Raw genomic sequence first — 20,980 nt, 5'->3', positions numbered from 1 at the left:
CTCCTTCTCATTAGGTGGCCAAAGTACTTGAGTTTCATCTTCAGGATCTGGCCTTCTAAAGAGCAGTTAGGGTTGATCTCCTCTAGGACCGACCAATTTGATCGCCTTGCACTCCAAGGGACTCGCAGGAGTCTTCTCCAGCACCAGAGTTCAAAGGCCTCCATTCATTGGCACTCAGCCTTTCTTATGGTCCAACTTTCACAGCCATCCATTGCAACTGGGAAAACCATAGCCTTGACTATAAGCATTTTTTGTTGGCAGCGTGATGTCTCTGCTTTTTAGTATGCTGTCTAGATTTGCCATAGCCTTCCTCCCCAGGAGCAAGCCTCTTTTAATTTCTTGGCTGCAATCCCCATCTGCGGTGATCTTGGAGCCCAGGAAAATAAAATCTGTCACTACCTCCATTTCTTCCCCATCTATTTGCCAGGAATTGAGAGGGCTGGATGCCATGGTCTTAGTTTTCTTAATGTTGCATTTCAAGCATTAAATAATAACACACTGCATTTCTTGACTGATTCTTGTCCAAGTACTAAGCAGGTATTACTTTGGTTAACTCACTGAAATGGCATTACTTGTGATCTGTTAATATCTTTTTCTGGCAGTGGGAATTTTTCCATTTGGACCTGATACATTACGGGCCTTCTTGAATTTCATGTCTGTGCTGGAATTAAAATTCTGACCTCCCAAATTCAATCAATATTACGCTGTCATACTCGGTTGTTGATTTGAAAAGCTCTTTATTGACTGGGTTGATTAAATTTCTTTAAGAATCTGATCCTCCCTCTGAGTCTTTCTGTAATTTACTTTCATTGGATTTCCCACCATCCAAAATATTTACCTGACATCCTTTTAATACCTCTGTACATTTAAGACCTGCCAAGATGGTAAACGAATGCATCTGAGACCGGGTTAATGTCTCTGCAATTCCATTTGTAGACCCACCGTGAGAAAATTCAGCTTTGGAAAGAAATAATTAATCGACGTGTTCTGTCTGTGCTGGACAAACAACTTATTGGACATGAGCTAAGATCCATTTATAAAGCGACTCGATTCCCCCAGTGTGTATTTCATTAGGGACTTCTAGTGAGGCTTGGGCCTAGCTTCCTCTTCCTGCTGTTGTGAGGTTTTGAATATTGTTGCAGACGTCACTTAGGAACAGAAATGTTAGACTCCATTGTGATCGTACGTTGAGGACTACCTCTACACATGACAAACAATGTAATCTTTATATCATATATCTTTGTTATATACTGTATATACCAAACTTGGTACACAGATGACCTACCCTCTGGAAACAAATGGTGTGTTTGTGGGGGTAAGACACCCATGGGTTTTGTGTGTGTGTGTTTCAGCATAACTCTGGAATGCCTGGCCCATTAAGGAGAGCAAGTGCTGCGTCCTAGAGCAGCAATTGTTTGTGATGTCAGTTCCTTTGCAATTTCCTCTGGAAAACCAGTCATGACGTTTTCCCTCCAGTGAACCAATGGTGAAGCACCTGATGGGTTTGGGGCAATGTGCCAGGATGGTAAACAGGGCGGGAAAGGAGCGCATGAGAGGGGGAAGGGAGAAGGCAAGGATGATGGGAGTAGGGGGAAGAAACGACCCTGTCAGACAAACAGCTCCCTGTCAGATAAAAGTTTCAATGTCTATAAATACCCAGGGAACGCCAGGTCATCAGCTAGTAATGTATATAAAAGCCATGATGTATTTGATTGTTTGTGATGAAAGATGTGTTCATGAAAGCGATACTTAAGAGGTTTCCAGCATGAGACATATGTGATGGAACGTTGTCTGGATTCCCAGGATGATGTGAGAGAATAGGGATGAAGATGGCTCCTCCCTAATAGTTCCCAAAGGCTTTATGAGGGTGACAGAATGCTTTACTTTGAAAGTAGTCTATCTAGGTGAGGAACAATTTTTGAAAAAAATCAGGGTTGGAAGAATCACAATGTGTTTTTGTTGTTTTTTGGAACTTGACACACCATTTTCTTAATTGTTTAAGAGAATGGGAAAGAGAAAGAAACATAACAGATAAAAAAGGGGGAAAGAAATGAAAGTGAAAGCAGGACCAGAATCCTGTACAACAACATTAGATGATAGATTATTCTCTTGTTGAATGGAAAGCAGGGGAATGAAAAAAGGCTATAGAAATGATATTATAGCATCCTATTTTATGACTGAGTTATAAAGTAGGATGCTAGACGGAGTGATGAAATGGAAGGCTCTGTGGATGAGAAAAATTTATACAGGAAAATGACTGCTTCAAAAAAAAGAAGTTGAAAGTTATTGCACACGGGGTAAAAAAAAATGGTGAATAAGAGACAGAGAACAAAATGTTTTGAAATTGGTGAAGAGGTTAAACAAGCTCCCTCTAATTGAGTAAATGGGATTAATAATAAAAGTGATCATGTGATTTGGAATTCCGCTGAGGTGCTGAAAGGAGTTCAGAGATCTGTATGAGGAAAATAACGGTATGTCAGTAATGGTATGTCACATAAAGGCATAGTGCTTTTCCCAGGTTGGTTAGATTCTGACCAATTTGGGCTGAAAGAAGTAGCAGGTAGGATAAAAATATAGGTAGTCCTTGGTTTACAACCAGGGGTGGGATTGAAAACTTTTAGCAATCGGTTCTCTGCCTGGTTGCTGGGTGGGCGTGGCCATGGGGGCGTGGCCTAGTTGGTTTCCTGCACCACGGGGGGGGGGGAATTTTTGCCTTCCTCAGGCTCCGGAGGCTTTCCTCGGGCCTCTGGGAGGGTGAAAACGGCATCCCCTGGGCTCAGGAGGCGCTTCAGAGGCTGGAAACGGGCTTGTTTCCAGTACTTCCGATAAGCCCGTCTTTCGCCCTCTCTGAACCTCCGCACAGATCCTGCACTTACCTGGTATATGAACCAGCTGCATGGGGACTCCTGGGAGGTGCAGGGCTGGGCAGGCGGGGTCAGCCAGTCCTTCCAACTACCGGTCTGGCGCACCAGATTAAAATTAATATCCGGTTTGCCCGAACTGGCTGAATCCCAGCGCTGCTTACAACAGTGTGTTTAGCGACCATTCAAAGTTACAACGGCACTGAAAAAAGTGACTTATGACCGTTTTTCACACTTATGACTGTTGCAGCATCTCCTTGGTAAATTCAGATGCTTGGTAATTGGCTCATATTTATGACGGTTGCTGTGTCCCAGGGCCACATGATCACTTTTTGGGAGCTTCTGACATGCAAAGCTAATAGGGAAGCCCGGCTTCACAACCTTTTGTTACTAACTGAAAAACTGCAATGATCCACTTAACAATTGTGGCAAGAAAGGTCATCAAATGGGGCAAAACTCACTTAGCAACATAAATGTGGACCTCAATTGTGGTCGTAAATCGAGGGCTACCTGTATTGGAGCAATCAAGAAAACCAGTAAAGAGATTAAATGTACATACAGTAAATCTGCAACCTTTTAAAAAATAAACCAGTGGAGAATAACACAACACTAACCATATCATTTATTTTTGGGTAGGTGGTGCCCCTTCCATTTCCCCATCGAGATCTACTTTGGTTGTGAACAGCAGGCAAGAATTTAAGCTGACCTGTACCGACGATGGCCCTGTGTCCTGGGTCTTCAACAGTGCTGACCCCTTCGGGAAGTTAAAGAATTTCAAAACCAACGAAGTGCATGTTACCCAGGCAAGACCAGCAGACACGGGAACCTATCAGTGCAATAGCCGGAAAAACTCCAACAGCTCCATTTATGTTTTCGTTAAAGGTAATTTCATTTTCATCTCTTCGCTTTCCCTTTCTTCGCCACAAATGCACATTTTCTAAAATGCACTAGGTAGGAAGGCTGGATTCAGTTTGGATTCGTGGCAGTGGTGGGATTCCAATAATTTAACAACGGGTTTTCTGCCCTAATGGCCAGTTGGGTAGGCATGGCTCGGTGGTCATGTGACTGGGTGGGTGTGGCCAACTCAACGTCACTCATGTCAATGGGCGTTTCGCATCAACTGTTACAATGTAATAAGGGTTAACCGGAGAGGCAGTTTCTGTAAGCAGGGCAATAACGATGAGGCTAGAAGCAACACCAGAATGTTTCCTTCCTGCCTTCCTTACAGGATTAGCCCAGCAAAGTGGAAAAAAACAAAAGGAGATTTCTTCCATCAACCGGTTCTCCGAACTGCTTAGAAAGTTAACAACCGGTTCTCCCGAATAGGTGCGGACTGGCTGAATCCCACCACTGATTTGTGGCCATCCCGTTTATACTTACAGGCAATGCGGTGGCTCAAGGGTTAAGATGCTGGGCTTGTCCAGTAAAAAAAAAAAGCATAGCAACTGAAGTATTGAAGCGGGCAAGGGACGATGGGTAGATGATTCTTTTTCTTTCTTTCTTTATTGTTGTTTTGACTTGTTTTCCCTTCTACTCCTCTTTATTTAAAGCATAGCAACTAAAGCATAAAGCAGGCAAGAGATTATGGATGGACAATACCAGTTTTCGATTCTTGATTTGAACTGTCTTCTCCTATATCTCCCTCTCCATTCCTCTTCTTTCTTTCTTTCTTTCTTTCTTTCTTTCTTTCTTTCTTTCTTTCTTTCTTTCTTTCTTTCTTTCTTCTTCTTCCTTCCTTCCTTCCTTCCTTCCTTCCTTCCTTCCTTCCTTCCTTCCTTCCTTCCTTCCTTTCTCTTTTTGTAGGCAGATGACATGATTAGATGTTAGACAGGAAAGGAAGAAAAAGCTTTTTTAATGTAGGACAATATGATTAAAAGCTAGAGTAGGAGAACGAAATAAAGGGAATATCAATGTATTACATTTCTATTTGATAAAATGAAAGTAATAATGAGAAATAGGTGGAATAATTGAATAATGATAGACTGTAACCAAATATAGATGTGTATTATGGGAATTTTACATGTTGATTGGATGTATAATAATGTTTAATTTGACTAGTTTTGTTTGCATTGGAATATATGGCACTCAGGTGCCACATTGCTCATGCATTGATTTGACATTTTTATATATATAAAAAAAAAACTTGGGGGAATAAAGATGCTGGGCTTGTCGGCTGGAAAACAGGCAGCCCAGGTTCGAGACCCGAGCACCACATGACGGGATGAGCTCCTGTTCCTTGCTCCAGCTCCTGCCAACCTAGCAGTTTGAAAGCATGCAAATGCGAGTAGATGAATAGGTACCACTTCACTGGGAAGGTAACAGCGCTCTGCGGTGTCATGCTGGCCACATGGCCACAGAAAATGTCCTTGGGCAGAGCCAGCTCAAAGGCCTTGAAATGGAAATGAGCACCACCTCCTAGAGTTGCCAACGATTAGCAGAATAAAATCATCAGGGACCCCTTTACTTTTGTAATATATACCCCCCTGGGGTGTGTATGTGTGTGTGTGTGTGTGTGTGTGTGTGTGTGCATGCACAGGGTATGCTCAAAAAATTCAGGTCATTGTTGTGATTGCAATTCCACTTGTTTTTAATCATGGTCTAGTACAGCCATAGCAGTTCGATCCATTTGGACAGCACTGAGTTGGTAAAGATAGAAAGCTATTACTTCTGGTGGAAGCTCCCACAATTTCTAAAAAAACCATGATACGTACCTTCTTGCACAGCTGCGAGACACTGGCAAATTGTTGATCTAAGATGGTATCACTTTCAAAGTACTGTTTGGAGGAAAGTATTTCTGTATGTGGTATAATCACCAGACCTCTTCCTGGATATTAAAGACAGATAACGTTGAAAATTATGGATTGACACTAAACATTTATTTTAAATATTCTGACACCAACTTCTATAGAGTAGAATAACAGAGTTGGAAGGGACCTTGGGGGGTCTTCTAGTCCAACCCCCTGCTCAGGCAGGAAACCCTACACCACTTCAGACAAATGGTTGTCTAATCTCTCCTTAAAAACTCCCAGTGTTGGAGAATTCACAACTTCTGGAGGCAACTTGTTCCACTGGTTAATTTATTATTTGTTTTGTCAAGCATGTATAGGATAATAGATAGAAGTATATACAAGATTATGAATGCATGAAACGGATACAAATAAAAGGGGTTGTTAGGACAGGGACAGTAGGCATATTGGTGCGCTTATGCATGCCCCTTACAGACTTCTTAGGAGTGGGATGAGGTTAAAGGTTAAAGTTGTGGGGGTTTACGGCGTGACCCAACAAAAGCGCGAATGTCAAAAGTGCGCCGACAAAACCGCGGCGCTAAAACCGCGATGTCAAAAGCGCGCCGACAACAGCGCGCCGACAGAAGCGCGATTTAAGTTAAGGTAAGGTTTAGGGTTAGGGTTAGGTTTAGGGTTATTTTTAGGGTTAGGGTACAGCGCGCTTCTGTCGGCGCGCTGTTGTCGGCGTGCTTCAGCGCTCATTCGTCGGCGCGGTTTTGTCGGCGCAGTTTTGTCACCGCGGTTTAGTCAGGCGCGTTTTTGTCCACCCATTGCTTCTTCTTCTACCCTCAGGTGCTTTGGAGAATAGTTTGACTCCCTCTTCTTTGTGGCAGTCCCTGAGATATTGGAACACTGCTATCATGTCACCCCTGGTTCTTTTTCTTAAGCAAGACCTCCCCAATTCCAGCAATGTTGAATTTATGTGTTCTAGTCACCAAGAGTTCTCCTGACTCTATTCAGGATCATGAGAAAAGTCGATTCACCCCCCCCCCCCCCCGGCACCCTAGCACAAAATAAAAACATCTTCTTTTTCTGAAACTGCCACTTGACGTTAGAGAGAGGGCCCAGGGACGTAAACAGTGACAAGGGTGAGTCAGTTTGCAAATCTGAATCTGCCATCTCAGATAAGGCTTTCGGTCTGCCTCACAAGTAAGCCTTGTTTTTTAAGTTTTAAAGATTCTTAGAGAAAGATTATTGTCCTTCAGGCAAGTTCATACCATAGATGAAACATCTTGCAAGCCTTGATGACTTCAAAACAGACCCGTGAGCAGCACGATAGCGTCACACAAGCCATATATGTTACCATTTTGCACAGTGTAAAGTTATTTACATTTTGCACAGTGTAAAGTGATTTACATAAACAATTTGTGTCCTCACTGACCCCACTCTGGCAGGGAACTAAACAAAGACACCGAAGATACTCCGCTGACAATTCTGCAAATTATTGATTGATTGCACACATTTATACAGCCACCCATCTTAATCAAAGAACTCTAAGGCAGCTAACAAAGCTCTAAAAACAAAACCAGACGTGCAAACAATTGAACAATAAAAGATGCCAGGAAAAATCTGAACTCAATTTAAATGCTTAATCAAACTACTGTATGTTGCACTGATATCCTGATTCTAAAACCTGCAGGAAAGGGCTAGATTTTTAAGGTGTTCCCAAATGCCAACAGCCATCCAAATTAGGGCAGGTTTCCTGATATAGAAGGCACACCTAATATTATGTCAGATAAACATTATTTCAGAGAAGCATTATGTCAGAGAAACGACTTGGAACATATCTACCCTACCAAATGTAGTAGTAGTATTATCCCAATGCATTATGTAAGAAGAACATGAGCAAGACCTCATTTATTCTGAAATAAAGAGTCCCTTCCCCCCCCCCCCCCCCCAGGACACATCCCTGCAAGGGACGTTAGTGGCAGGAAATCATATGATGTCTTTAGAACAGGCCTTGTTTATTACTTTGGCTTCAAACGTCATAATCAAAGGGCACTTCTAGAGAGCGAACCTAAATCTATTTACTAAGGTTGATTGACTCCAGTATGGCCTCTGGTTAAACCTGCAAAAGACTGCCAGATGCACAGATCAATTATATTCTACCTTTCCTCCTCCAACATAGCCATTTTGTTCCAGATTTTGTGTTCTACCCAGAGTGGCAAGACTTGATTGTCTTACAGCTTCTGACACGCCCGATAGACGATAAATAAACGAGGGCATAAGATATGCTTGACTGGCACGTAATGGTTTATCTAGACTAGCCAGGAAAACGAAAGCATAGATAATGGTCGGGCATTAGCTGGGTGAGTTTCCATTCTATTCTGATCTAGTCAAAAAATGGGTGAGCGTAATTGGCCCTGTAAGCCACTCGAATTAGATATGGGCAGGACATCTCTGCCTTCTGTTGTGAGATCAGAGAACTGTGCTGTGACATTCATTTTGATTAGGGCAAATAACTATTCATTTCTGATCTGGTAGCTATATAAAATAAGACTGGATATGCTGTGCCATCTGGGATTAGCAGGCCCAGTTTTTCTCATAGTATTAGTGAAGAAATAACTGGTTTTTTTTTTAAAAAGTTTGGAATATTTAGGTAACAGATTACTACCTGATTTCTCTAACCCTTTCAACTGGCATGTTGGATAGCATGGCATTTGAAGCCAAGAGGATGCTGAATATAATTATGGGTTTATACTCCAGATCTTTTATGGCTGACTCATATGTACCAACCATCTAGTGAGCCTACACTAAGTCAGTGATGAATAAAGCTGGAAAACTTTTCCATAAATTTCCCCCATCCCTTTCTGGCTTCAACATTGAAAGATGTCATTTGACCCAACTTAAATTTTGGGACCGAATCCTGGGATGTGTGTTCTGTCTTTCTTTCTTTCTTTCTTGCTTTCTTTCTTTCTTTCTTTCTTTCTTTCTTTCTTTCTTTCTTTCTTTTTCTTCTTTCTTTCTTTCTTTCTGTAACTTTCTTTCTTTCTCTCTTTTTTCTTTCTTTCTCTTTCTTTCTCTCTTTCCTTCCTTCCTCCCTCCCTCCCACCCTCCCTCTTTCTTTTTTTCTGTCTCTTTCTTTCTCTCTCTCTCTCTTTCTTTCTTTCTTTCTCTTTCTTTCTTTCTCTCTTTCCTTCCTCCCTCCCTCCCTCCCACCCTCCCTCCCTCTTTCTTTCTTTCTTTCTTTCTGTCTGTCTCTTTCTTTCTCTCTTTCTTTCCTTCCTTCCTTCCTCCCTCCCTCCCCCCCACCCTCCACCTTTCTTTCTTTCTTTCTTTCTTTCTTTCTTTTTTTCTTTCTTTCTTTTAAAATAGTTGTGTGGCTACCTTATTTTAAAACTCAAGTCTGGACAGCCCACAATTATGGACTGCCATACTATAAAAACCACAAATCTATAAAACACAACCAAAACTTCACCCCCCCTTGGGAGCCCCAATAACCAAGCCCAAGCTTCCTCACTGTGGTCCAAGTCCCTGGGTTAAAAAAAACACAACAAAACCCAACAGGTTTTGACAGCCTTCTAGAAGGCCGAAAGGGTTTTGGCCACAGAAAAGTATCACAGATGCCCACTGAAGCACATCATCTACTACTACATAGCTCCCATTTGTTACCATACATGCGGAAACCAGATGCAGCATCCATAAAGAAATTAAAATCCGTAGGATTTCATTCGAAATTTGCCTTGAGCAGCGTGGCTCCAAAAAGATCCTGTTGAGACGTGTTCTTCTTGTTGATATTCGGACTGTGTTTGTCTGTATAGGCAGATTGGAACGAAGCCCCAGTTGAAGCCAAAGGCTTTTGAGACTAGAACGAAATAAAAGATGAGAAGATTTGGATTATGGCTTTCTGATGAGTCCTCTGGGGCAGTGGGCAGCTGTTCTGTGGGCTTTTATAGTTCTAAAGGGATTTTTGGAAGCATCAACAAAGTAAGTTCTGTGTTTTGCCAAAACATCCATAATCTTCTGCTGGCATATTTTAAGGACCGGTCCACATGTGTGTGCAGTTTTTACATTTCTCCATCAGACAGTAATTGGCATTTGAATGAATGAATAGATTGCACTGAAAAAAGTTGTTTTGCTGGTATGAAATAATCTGGAACAATTATTAGGAGACCTCAATCAATGCTTTCCCCCCACCCATTAGTAAATACATCATTTAACAGGGTCTAGGTATGGGAACCTGATGATATTTTGCTTGAAAACCCATATTTTTTGATGCTGCTTTTAACTTAAAAAAAAAACACCATTGCAAGCTGCCCTTTAGCGATACTTGGGTATAGCATTCAGTTTACTGAATAATTTAAAATCTAGAGGGGGTGGGAAGCCTTTTCTGTGGTGCTGAGTCTATAGACCAGTGTTTCTCAACCTTGGCGACTTTAAGTCCTGTGATGGCTGGGGGATTCTGGGAGTTGAAGTCCACAGGACTTAAAGTCGCCAAGGTTGAGAAACACTGCTATAGACTTTACCGTCGAACAAATGTAGGAGTATAAGAATTTTGTTGCCATTCTAGATTATATTTTTTATTTATTAACAATATTTATATACTACTTTTCCACAAATCCCATCAAGGTACCCTGTTTTCCCCAAAATAAGACCTCCCCGGATAATAAGCCCAATCAGGTTTTTGAGCACATGCGCTAAAATAATCCCCCCCCCCATGAAAATAAGCCCTCCCCAAAAATATTGCAACACAGCAGCAGCCACAGGTGACTACACTCACTGTCTCCTGCACCTCAAAAATAATAAGACCTCCCTGAAAATAAGATCAAGTGCTTATTTCGGGGGTCAAAAGAAAATAAGATCCTGTTTTATTTTCAGGGAAACACAGTACTGTGGAAATTAGATGGGAAAAATAAAGGAGCAGCAAACACATATATGTACCATCTCCTGGCAAATAAACAAACAAACGAACAAGAAAGATATCTCAGCACTTTATCAAAAAGTTGAGGATGTGGGTTGGGAAGAGAGTGGTTTGGCAAATAGAATACAACTTTGTTACCAATTAAGTTCTATTAATGCTCTGCTCAATTAAGAAGGGATTAAACATTGTGAAATGGAAAAATCTATTCATAGCAATCTACTGAAATGTGAATTTTATTGTGTTGTAAGATACATTTCTAACCAATGTCTAAACAAGCTCGAGGAAATTGAGCCTTGTAGCAAATGCTTCCCTTATTTCCCACCACTTACCAGACAGGTTAGGATGATATGAAAAATGGGAGCAAAAAAATTTAATTGTTGTGATCGTGGATGTGTATCAGAACTACATCATTTCATCAATGATACTGCCCCTGCAGAAGTTAAAAGCAGAGACATAGAAACAGACACACACAGAGAGACAGACAGACAGACAGAGACAGACAGACAGACAGGCAGAGAGAGAGACACACAGAGAGACATACAGAGAGAGACAGAGACACACAGACAGACAGAGAAACAGAGATAGAGAGAGACAGACAGAGAGACAGACAGACAGACACAGGCAGACAGAAAGTGACAGAGAAACAGAGTCAGAGAGACAGACGGAGACAGACAGACAGATTCATATATATAGAGAGACAGACAGACAAACAGAGAGACAGACAGACAAACAGAGACAGGCAGAGAGAGAACTGAGGCATTAGATAGAGTTAATGCCATGATTTGGACAGCAGTGATAATCCTAATCCTTTGAAAGTCACACAGGTTGAGGTCTCACCTTGTAAGCCATCTTTTTTTTTTCAACTTCAGCACCTGACCCAAGGAGGCCTTTGTGTGTAAAACTGTGCGTGCAAAGGAATTCAGGATGGGGTCTCTTGTATGAGCTCCTCTTGTGACGGACATCACTGCTGAAAGTAGGGATGCTTTTCTTGATCAAAGATCACCAGCTCAACGTAGGAGGACAGGGTTCATTTCCACTCGTCCCCGGTGACTTTTAATCCCTCGTCTAATGTCTGAATAGAGTTCAAAATTGATTGTGACTGAAAGATTTGCACGAGACCTTTCATCATTACACTATCAGGCTTAAGACAAGGGAGCGGACTTATTTATAAGACAGTGCACTGTAGTATTCTACTGGGTGTTTTTGCTTTATTAGAATGATGATAGCTGCTAGCATGGCAGCATGATACTACAAGAAGTGCCCTGCGGAGGCCGGCTGCAACATCGGGGCATATGTAGAAAAGGAGTGAGGTTTGCACCACATTTCAATGCTGTTTGTATCATTCTTACCTCCATGCTGGAAAATATGCATAGCATATATATGTATGGCTATCTGGTTAAGGTGGCTCAATGGCTAAGACTCTGAGCTTGTCGATCAGAACATTGGCAGTTCGGTGGTTCGAATCCCTCGCACTGTGTAATGGAGTGAGCTCCTGTTACTTGTCCCAGCTTCTGCCAACCTAGCAATTCGAAAGCACGTTAAAAAAAAATGCGAGTAGAAAAATAGGAACCACCTTTGGTGGGAAGGTAACAGCGTTCCGTGCGCCTTTGGTGTTTAGTCATACTGGCCACATGACCACGGAGACGTCTTTGGACAGCGCTGGTTCTTCGGATAAGAAATGGAGATGAGCACCGCCCCCTAGAGTTGGGAACGACTAGCACATATGTGCGAGGGGAACCTTTACCTTATCAGATTAAGGGACCATCTCTTGCCAGTCACATCTATCCGACCCACTAAAGTGGGGAGGCAAGGAATGTTGTAGGTCTTGTCCCCTAAGGAGAGACATCTGTCAGGATCCAGAAGGAGAGCCTTCTTTGTGGTGGCAGTCGGCAGTTCGAATCCCTAGCGCCGTGTAATGGAGTGAGCCCCCGTTACTTGTCCCTGCCACCCTAGCAGTTCGAAAGCATGTAAAAATGCAAGTAGAAAAAACAGGAGCCACTTAAATCATTGTTTAGAGTTGATTAAAAAAAACAGTCAATCAGAATAGAGCTAGAAGGGTCCTTAGAGGTCTTCTAACCCAACCCCCTGCTCAAGCAGGAGACCTTATGCCAGTGATGGCTAACCTTTTTGTCCTCGTATACCATATTGCAATGCGTGCACGATACCCCCCTGTGTGCCCTGCCCCCTATGCATGCATCCATGACCCCCCACAATTACATATACAACCCCCCCCCCCGTGCCCCATTTTGGCCCTTGCAGGCCTCATTAAAGCCTCCTGAGACCAAAAATGGGGCACGGGCAGGGCTCGCCGCACCCCCATGCTCCCACTGTGCATGCGCGTGCAACCCCCCGCCCTCCCGTGCATGTGTGTGCAACTCCCACGCTTGCGCGCACATCTCCCGCAATGCACAGCAGAGACTAGTACTTCTTTTCTCCAGAATGCAATACCTAATTCCTGCAACCATTCTTCATATGTCTTAGACTCCAGGATTATGGAAAGCTTTTAGTATTTTGCCGAGGAATCACTCTATGACAGTTTCACATATCTTTGGTATTCAATGCCAAGAATGTCCAGGCTACCTGGCTAAGAGGAAGATTCGAGACTTGCTGGACGAAAGGAGTGGTTAGTTGGATGGAGCATCATTAGCCATACTGTTTTAAATTTTAATAGCTACCTTTCTTAAAATAATGACTTTCCTAATTTCTCCTCGTCTGCCAAAGGTAAGCTTAGTTATCTCTTCCTTGGAATTATTGCCAGTTGGTAGAATGTTTTTAGCAAGGCCAGAGTCAATGAAGTATTTCCAGAAAATTCTGACATTTCTTTGATGCTCCATATGGAGGGGACATTAAATATGTGCATATAAAAAATAGCTTCTAATCCAACTATCACAACTATCCAAATTAGATGTTATTCAAGATATTGCATGAGTTTAAACATGGCTCATTATACCTTTGTAGGAATTCCTCTGTTTTAATGTCTTTTTTTTTTAAAAAAAATTCTTTTTATTACAGATCCAGAGGTTCTGTTCTTTCACAGACCCACAGTCTTTGGAAGGGAGGACAGCGATGCTCTCGTTGTCTGCCCGGTGACAGATCCAGATGTTTCCAATTTCACTTTGAAAAGATGTCATCACAAACCCCTGCCTGAGAATATGACCTTAGTTCCTGATCCTCGGAAGGGAATCACCATAAAAAATGTACAGAGGTCATTTCTAGGCTGTTACTGGTGTGTGGCGCAACAAGATGGAGTTGAGAAAAAATCTAAAGATATAACACTTATGGTGAGAGCAGGTAAAAGATACATTCAGCTGAACTCAAATATTTGTTACAGTTGGACCGTTGTGTACAATCCCTTTTCTTTTTTTTCCTTTTTTTTGGTGTAAATGTGTTTTTTATTTTCCATTTTCATTTTCGTACAGTTACATATATACTGTGCATAACCGGGGTCATATAACATTAAACAATAAACACAGCCATTCCTCTTGTCAACAAAACCCCCCAAAATAAAGACCCAATGTACCGCTTTGACCCTCCATACACCCTTTCTTTCGCCCCCCTCCAACTTTCCATCTTCCCTCCATCCTTCCCCTCTATCCTACTTCCCCTCCCCCTCTACGACTCCTCTCTCCCGGTACACTCCCTCCCTTCCTTCTCACTCTCCCTCCAGTCCTCTCTCCCACCCTCTCTGCCCCTCTTTCTTCTATCCCTCTACTCCTCCCTTCAGTGTATTTCTACTATCTATTAATATATTCAGCTTATCCTATTTTTACAGTGGAATTATAGAGCAACAGTATACAAGTGCAATCACGTTACTTTAAAATCTAACACATACTGTATATCCCCCCCTCCTCCCTCCCCCCTAACACCCCCCTCCCTTCCCCCCCCCCGACTTCCCAGAGCCCGTACACGGTATAGATTTTTAACAAACACAGTCTAAAATATATTAAGACAAAGGAAATAATAAAAAAAGGAAATTAATAACATCTCTGCATTGAACTCAGCTTCTTCCTGTTACTCTAACTTTGAGCATCTTAGATTGTTCCTAATCTTAAGCATAGGCTATCTGTAATTTCTTAGTCCCATATTTGTTTTGTATATAGTCAATCCATTTTTTCCAGTCTCGTTTATATCTCTCATTTGAATGGTCTTTAAGATATGCTGATATTTTAGCCATCTCGGCTAGATTTGTAACTTTCAATGTCCATTCTTGAGTTGTAGGCAAGTATTCCTTCTTCCAGTATTGCGCCATACAATCCTTTTTCTTGTACGGGTGGCAAACAGTGTCTCTAGTTTACAGGTAACTCTCGACTTGAGAGTTGGTTTAATGACCACTCAATGTTACAACGGCACTGAGAAAGGACCATTTTTCACACAACTGCTGCGTCATCCCCATGGTCACATGATTAAACTTCAGACGCTTGGCAACTGACTCATACTTATTACGGTTGCAGTGTTCCAAGGTCACGTGATCGCCTTTTGCGACTTTCGGACAAGCGGACTCAATGGGGAAGCCAGATTGATTTGACAACAACCGGGCTACTAATTAACAACTGCAGTGATTCACTTAACAACTGTGGCAAGAAAGATCATAAATTGGGGGAAATTCCGTTAAATGTCTAGCTTAGGAACATACATTCTGGGCTCAATTATGATCATCAGTCAAGGACTGCCTGTATATAAAGGGAAGATAATTAGGAAAATATTTCATGTTAATAGATGTTCTCAGATCCCACCGGTGGATTCAAGATTGTGAATTGTAGCCTTACAAAATGGTATTAGATGAGTTTCCCCATTGACCTTCAGTCTTTTTGCAAGATCAAATACAGGGCAGGCTTATTATCTGTACTTGTTACGTAGTGCCTATAAATGTTTTTTACATTTTTATTTGGATGAAAGTACAACTGTGATATTTCCCAGTGTTTAAAATATGTATAGCAAATCTGATACTTTATTGGAAGACTAGCCGATAACCTGCCGTTGCCTGGGTATTTATGGACATTGAAGCGTTTCTCTGTCAGGGAGCCATTGAGAGGGGCCTTTCTTCCCCCTACTCCCATGCCCATCATCCCTGCCCTCTCCCTTCCCCCTCCCATGCGCTCCTCTTTCCTGCCCTGTATATGATCCTGGCACTTTGCCCCAAATCCATCTGTCGTTTTCCCATTGGTCCACTGGATGGCGAATATCATGGCTGGCTTTCCAGAGGAAGCTGCGAAGGAACTGACATCACAAACAATTGCCGCTCTAGGACACTAATCTTGCTTTCCTTAACGGGCTAGGCGTTCCAGAGTTATGCTGGAACACATACACACATACAATAGCAATAGCAGTTAGACTTATATACCGCTTCATAGGGCTTTCAGCCCTCTCTAAGCAGTTTACAGAGTCAGCATATTGCCCCCAACAACAATCCGGGTCCTCATTTTACCCACCTCGGAAGGATGGAAGGCTGAGTCAACCCTGAGCCGGTGAGATTTGAACAGCCGAACTGCAGAACTGCAGTCAGCTGAAGTAGCTTGCAGTGCTGCATTTAACCACTGCACCACCTCGGCTCACACATACACACCCACACCCACCCACCCCAGGGGTGTCTCCCCTCTCCACCAACCCCCCCCCCCCAGTATTTGTTTCCAGAGGGTAAGACATCTGTGTACCAAGTTTGGTTGAAATTGTTCAAGGTGCTCCAGAGTTACGCTGGAACATACATACATACAGCCTTTTTTAAGGCACTGTCAATTTCGACCCCCTTTTTGCATATAATTACAATAATGTGCATCTGGATTGGTTTTTTTTTAGTTCACAAGTCCTTACCATCCATCACCTTGTCCAAAACAATGCAGCTTCTCAAAGAAGGTGAAGAATTTGAAGTTACATGTACAATCAAGGATATAGATAGCTCTCTTAAAGCTAATTGGATTTTTCAAGGCAATGCGGTGAGTTCATTATACCTAATATGTACCAATGTACTTGAAAGAATAGTCTTTCTGAAATAATAACTTAAGAACAGGTCTGAGATATAAGTTATTAGCTGTGATAAAGTAATATTCATGGAAGGCATCATTGTTGGAATGATAGCATTGACAAATCTTGAATAGAAGAGAAAGAACAGCTGCACAAAGAAAAGGTAATGGGAAGTAAGAAATTGGAAAAAAGTTTTGGTACAATGAGGAAATGAAAGAGGATATGGATGAGAAAAAGATGCATGTAAGAAAACAATTGCTGCAATAAACGATGAGCAGAAAATATAATGGGTATACAATTCTCAAAGTTATACAGTCACAAAGAATGTAATCCAAGAAATCAGGGAATTATCAAGATTGAAAGACAGAGAAAATGCAAAAAAGAATAATAAAATCTGCTAAAAAAAAGGAAGACAGAGAAAATGCAAAAAAATAAATAAAAGCTTTGATGGAAATTAATAACCGTTTTGGAAGCAGGAATCTATGGCATAATATATGGAATTAAATATATAAGTTTATTTTTAAAGTCTCAAAATAATTTTGAATGAAACGAACAAACTGGTGGGAAAGTATGGTTGAATTTTTTTTTAATGCAATGTCAGTGATATCTGATGTCAAAAGAGTAGAACTGTAACAAGTGTTACACATGTTAGCATTCAAGGAAAAAACAACAATAAAAATGTAGTCCTAAATACTGTGAGAATGTTGAATAATTGTAAGGGTACAGATAGAGTTGATGCAACTGGAGAAATGTTAAAATTGGGTGCAGTTTATGTGGAGTTGCTGTCAATGTATTTAATGCATGTGAAGATTGCAACTGTGCCTGGTGAGTGGAAGAATGTTTTTGTTTCCCTGAGTTAAGAGAAAGATAACAAAAATGAATTCAAAAATGGCAGCAGCATTTTTTTTTTAAAAAATATTTATTTTTGTTATTAAAGTTGAGAATGCTGAGAATGGCATGGTGGCATAGAGATGGAGCTCTTGCAGTGGTGGGTTACAGGCAGTACGCCCCGGTACGGGAGCCTGCCTGTAGCCCTGGATATCGTTCCGGTACGGTGCTCCGGAGGGCTCACCTGCCTGCCCGAGCTCCTTACCAATCTTTTAAGTCTTCAGCACTTCCACGCATATGCATGGCGCATACAGTGCAGCTGGAGCGTTGCAGAGGCTTGCGGAGGTGCTAAGATGCATGCACACGCACTGTGCACATCCATGTGGATATTGCCGGCCCATTCCAACTGTACCGGTTGGAACAGGATCCAGAACCCACCACTGAGCTCCTGCCTCACAATCAGGAGGCTGTGAGTTCGATCCTAGGTAGCGGCAGATATTTTTCTGGGTGCAAAGAAAAAATATTTGCTGTGAGCTCCTTGTAGGTGTCAGGAAGAGCATCCGGCCAGTAATCTCTCAGCTCCATTTCATTGTCCCGACTCTGCCCTGATGCAAGGAATTACAGGATCGTTAAAAGAGAAAAAAATTAAAGTTCTATGCTGCCTATGTCACTGATACGACTCTGGGCTGCCTAAGAAAGGATAACTTTCCTAACTGTTCCTAAGACAGCATTTGATGGAATTATGATTGAAAGAGTACAAGAAATGAGAATGAGCACAACTTGAGAATAGTATAGAATGCCATTCTCAAATTGTGCAGCCTAAATTTTGCTCATCACCAGGTCATTGGGAAATGCATGAATATGAGAATGGAAGCTTACCATGCATGTGTTACAGAACGTATTCAATATAGTTAGCAAGCTTGAAGTATGGAATGTTTTGTGTGAAGAGGGAGTTGAAAACTGATTGCTGAAGGGATAAGTGACAGTGGGGGGTTCCTCCGGGTATAGTCCGGTACGGCCGAACTGGTAGTAGCTGTGAGCAGCTGACAGCATACCAGTACGGTGGCTCATTTGGCCCACCCGCCCGCCCGCGTTCTATTCCTGTTTTTAAAACAACTGGCCAATTGCGCATGCGCGCACAGCAGCGTTCAGCGCTTGCGTGAACCCCAACAAGCAGCTAGGTATCGCAGAAGAGGTGAATTGTGCATGCACGAACATGACACGTGGCCCGTGAGCAGCATATCGGTAGCGACGGTAAGAGCAACCCACCACTGATAAATGACCACATATAGTGGAAGTAAAGCATGATTAAAAATAAATGGCATGCTTAGTGACTGGTTTGACAGGGAATGTGGGGTAATATTTGTGTATGCCATGTCCTCCCACACCATATTCTGTATTTATGGATAAGGAATTTATGAATATGGCATGTTTGAAGTGGGAGGTGCCTTGGTGGGGATGTGAACGTATGTGAATGTCATGTTGTGGACCCAAATCATAAATAACAGAAAAGCAGAGCAAAGATACAAATTCTGACAAGGATGTGGTCAATATCAATTAAACGAAAATAATAGAGGGCATTCTGTCCAGTTGTTGCTTGGAAGTGAGAGTTGAGTGGGTCAGGAGAAACAAACACAAGTTGTTCTGGATTGTTGAATACCTTAGGGTGGGCGACTGAAACGTAGTGTGTCTAAGTGTGTGTATTTTTTAGTTCCTAATGAAAGATTGGGTTATCTAAACCAAGCTCAAGTCAAACACGGGGCAGGTTGGAGCTGGTTCAGAAGGGAATAAGGCTGCTCAGCCTTTTGGCTAAGGTCAATTATATATAAGGAGTTCAGTTTCAATGTAACCCGACAAATGCACGCACGACAAAAGTGCGCTGACAAAACCGTGGCAAGAAAACCACGATGTCATACACGTGCCGACAAAACCATGCCCACAAAAGCGCGATTTCAGTTAAGGTAAGGGTTAGGTTTAGGGTTAGGTTTAGGGTTAGGTTTAGGGTTAGGTTTAGAACTCGTGGTTATTACTTGTTTGTTGAAGGCACGCTTTTGTTGGCGCGCTGTTGTTGGCGCGCCTCTGCGCTCATTTGTCGGCGCGATTTAAAACTCACGGTTTTCTCACCGCGGTTTCGTCGGCGTGCTTTTGTCCAGCGTGCATTTGTCGGTGAACTCAGTTTCAATATGGCACCTATGAAAGGCACACTTTTGAATAAATACTTTTAATAGCAGCCATTCTTGCTACTAAATTTTAACCACAACTTTCTGCTGTGGCCTCCACCTTCCGGAATATTCTCCCATCAGAGGTTGAGATGTGCCCCATATTCCTGGCCTCCTGGAAAAAAATCTATAAACTTGGCTGTCCTGTTTGACCTGATACATTGGACGTCACTGGCAGGGTAGAGAAAGCTCTCACACCCAGATTGCCCATCCATCTTGGTTACTAACTTTTTAAATCTTTTTATTCTAATTTTAATCGTTTTTTTTAACACTTCTAAATTTCTTATTATCTTGCAAGTTGCCCAGTCCCTGTATTAGCGATATGGATGCATAGAAATAATTTAATTAGAAATCAGTTAATTTCTAGTTTCCAATTTTCATAGAAATTAACTAAATATGCATAAGACTGGATTGAATTGGGACTCAGAGCACTCATATAGCTTAAAAATATGTAAATAGTTGCATTTCACTGTATAGGAAAACTTCCCCAAAGAGTTCAGCTAGCTGAGTACAGTCATTTCTGTCTTAATTGACAAATGTTAATGGCGGTGATTAAAATACATAATCAGCAGCTCATGTAAATAGGAAGACTGTTGCAGTGTTGCAATGCTGGAGAAATTATACAGTCTCAAGAAAGTACAATTTGGATAATATGTCCCTGGAGTGTTACCGGCCATTCTCTACTAATCCTCTGGTGCCGGCATAATTTCTGTGTTTTAAGTGCTTCTTTATTGACTGATCCTAACTTATCCATTCTGAAGTAAAGCAGACATTTAACATATGTGGTCCATACCAGGGGTGGGTTTCAACCGGTTCGCGGCGGTCCCTGCGAACCGGTTGGTCGGCGAACCCGGAAGTAAGTAAGTTCCGGGAACGGTGAAGGGCGCGCCCGCCCGCCCGCGGTCCTTACCCGGTTTTGACGAGTTCTGCGCTTCCACACATGCGCAGGACGCATACAGCGCCTGCGCGATCCTCCAGGAGCAGCTGGAGCATCGCGCAGACGCTAGTACACATGCGTGCACCGCGCGCGTGCACGAGGACGCCGCTGGCCCCGTTCCAACCGAACCGGTTGGAACGGGGCGAGAAACCCACCCCTGGTCCATACCTACAGGATGTGGCCTACTGCTCTCCTGAAGCAAGTTCCGATATCATTTTAAATAATGCATTGGAAAAGCCAGTTTTCAGTTTTAGCTTTGTTTCAAACTAAATTTGCTTTAGCACATGTTAATTAAAAAAAAAAAGCCATCATAATATTTGGGCAGAGTTGAGATTTGCATTGTGTTTAAAAAAAAAAAAAGTAGAATTACATTCAGCTCTATGTTGGTAACAATCTGATTCCCTGCTAAATGCAGTTAGGAAGTAAAATGCATAGTTTGTAAATAGATATTCCAAGTCAATAGGATCTTTCCTTCCTTGAATAGAACATTCTTCTTTTGTCATCTCCACAGCAGGGATCATTGGTCCACA

The 20,980-nt window shown here is 42.2% G+C and overlaps 1 protein-coding gene across 1 annotated transcript in view; it reads left to right on the top strand.

Moving 5' to 3' along the window:
• Positions 1-20,980, top strand: part of KIT (KIT proto-oncogene, receptor tyrosine kinase) — a 109,734-nt gene that overhangs the window by 40,276 nt on the left and 48,478 nt on the right. The window contains exons 2-4 of the mRNA XM_032224279.1: positions 3,498-3,743; positions 13,521-13,799; positions 16,302-16,438. Of these exons, the coding sequence (XP_032080170.1) occupies positions 3,498-3,743; positions 13,521-13,799; positions 16,302-16,438 (662 nt within the window). The remainder of the gene's footprint in view (positions 1-3,497; positions 3,744-13,520; positions 13,800-16,301; positions 16,439-20,980) is intronic.

The sequence above is a fragment of the Thamnophis elegans genome, chromosome 9 (genome assembly GCF_009769535.1).
Source record: "Thamnophis elegans isolate rThaEle1 chromosome 9, rThaEle1.pri, whole genome shotgun sequence".
NCBI lineage: Eukaryota > Metazoa > Chordata > Lepidosauria > Squamata > Colubridae > Thamnophis > Thamnophis elegans.
The sequence above is the reverse complement of the archived record's forward strand: the minus strand, read 5'-3'. Positions and strand labels throughout refer to the sequence as shown.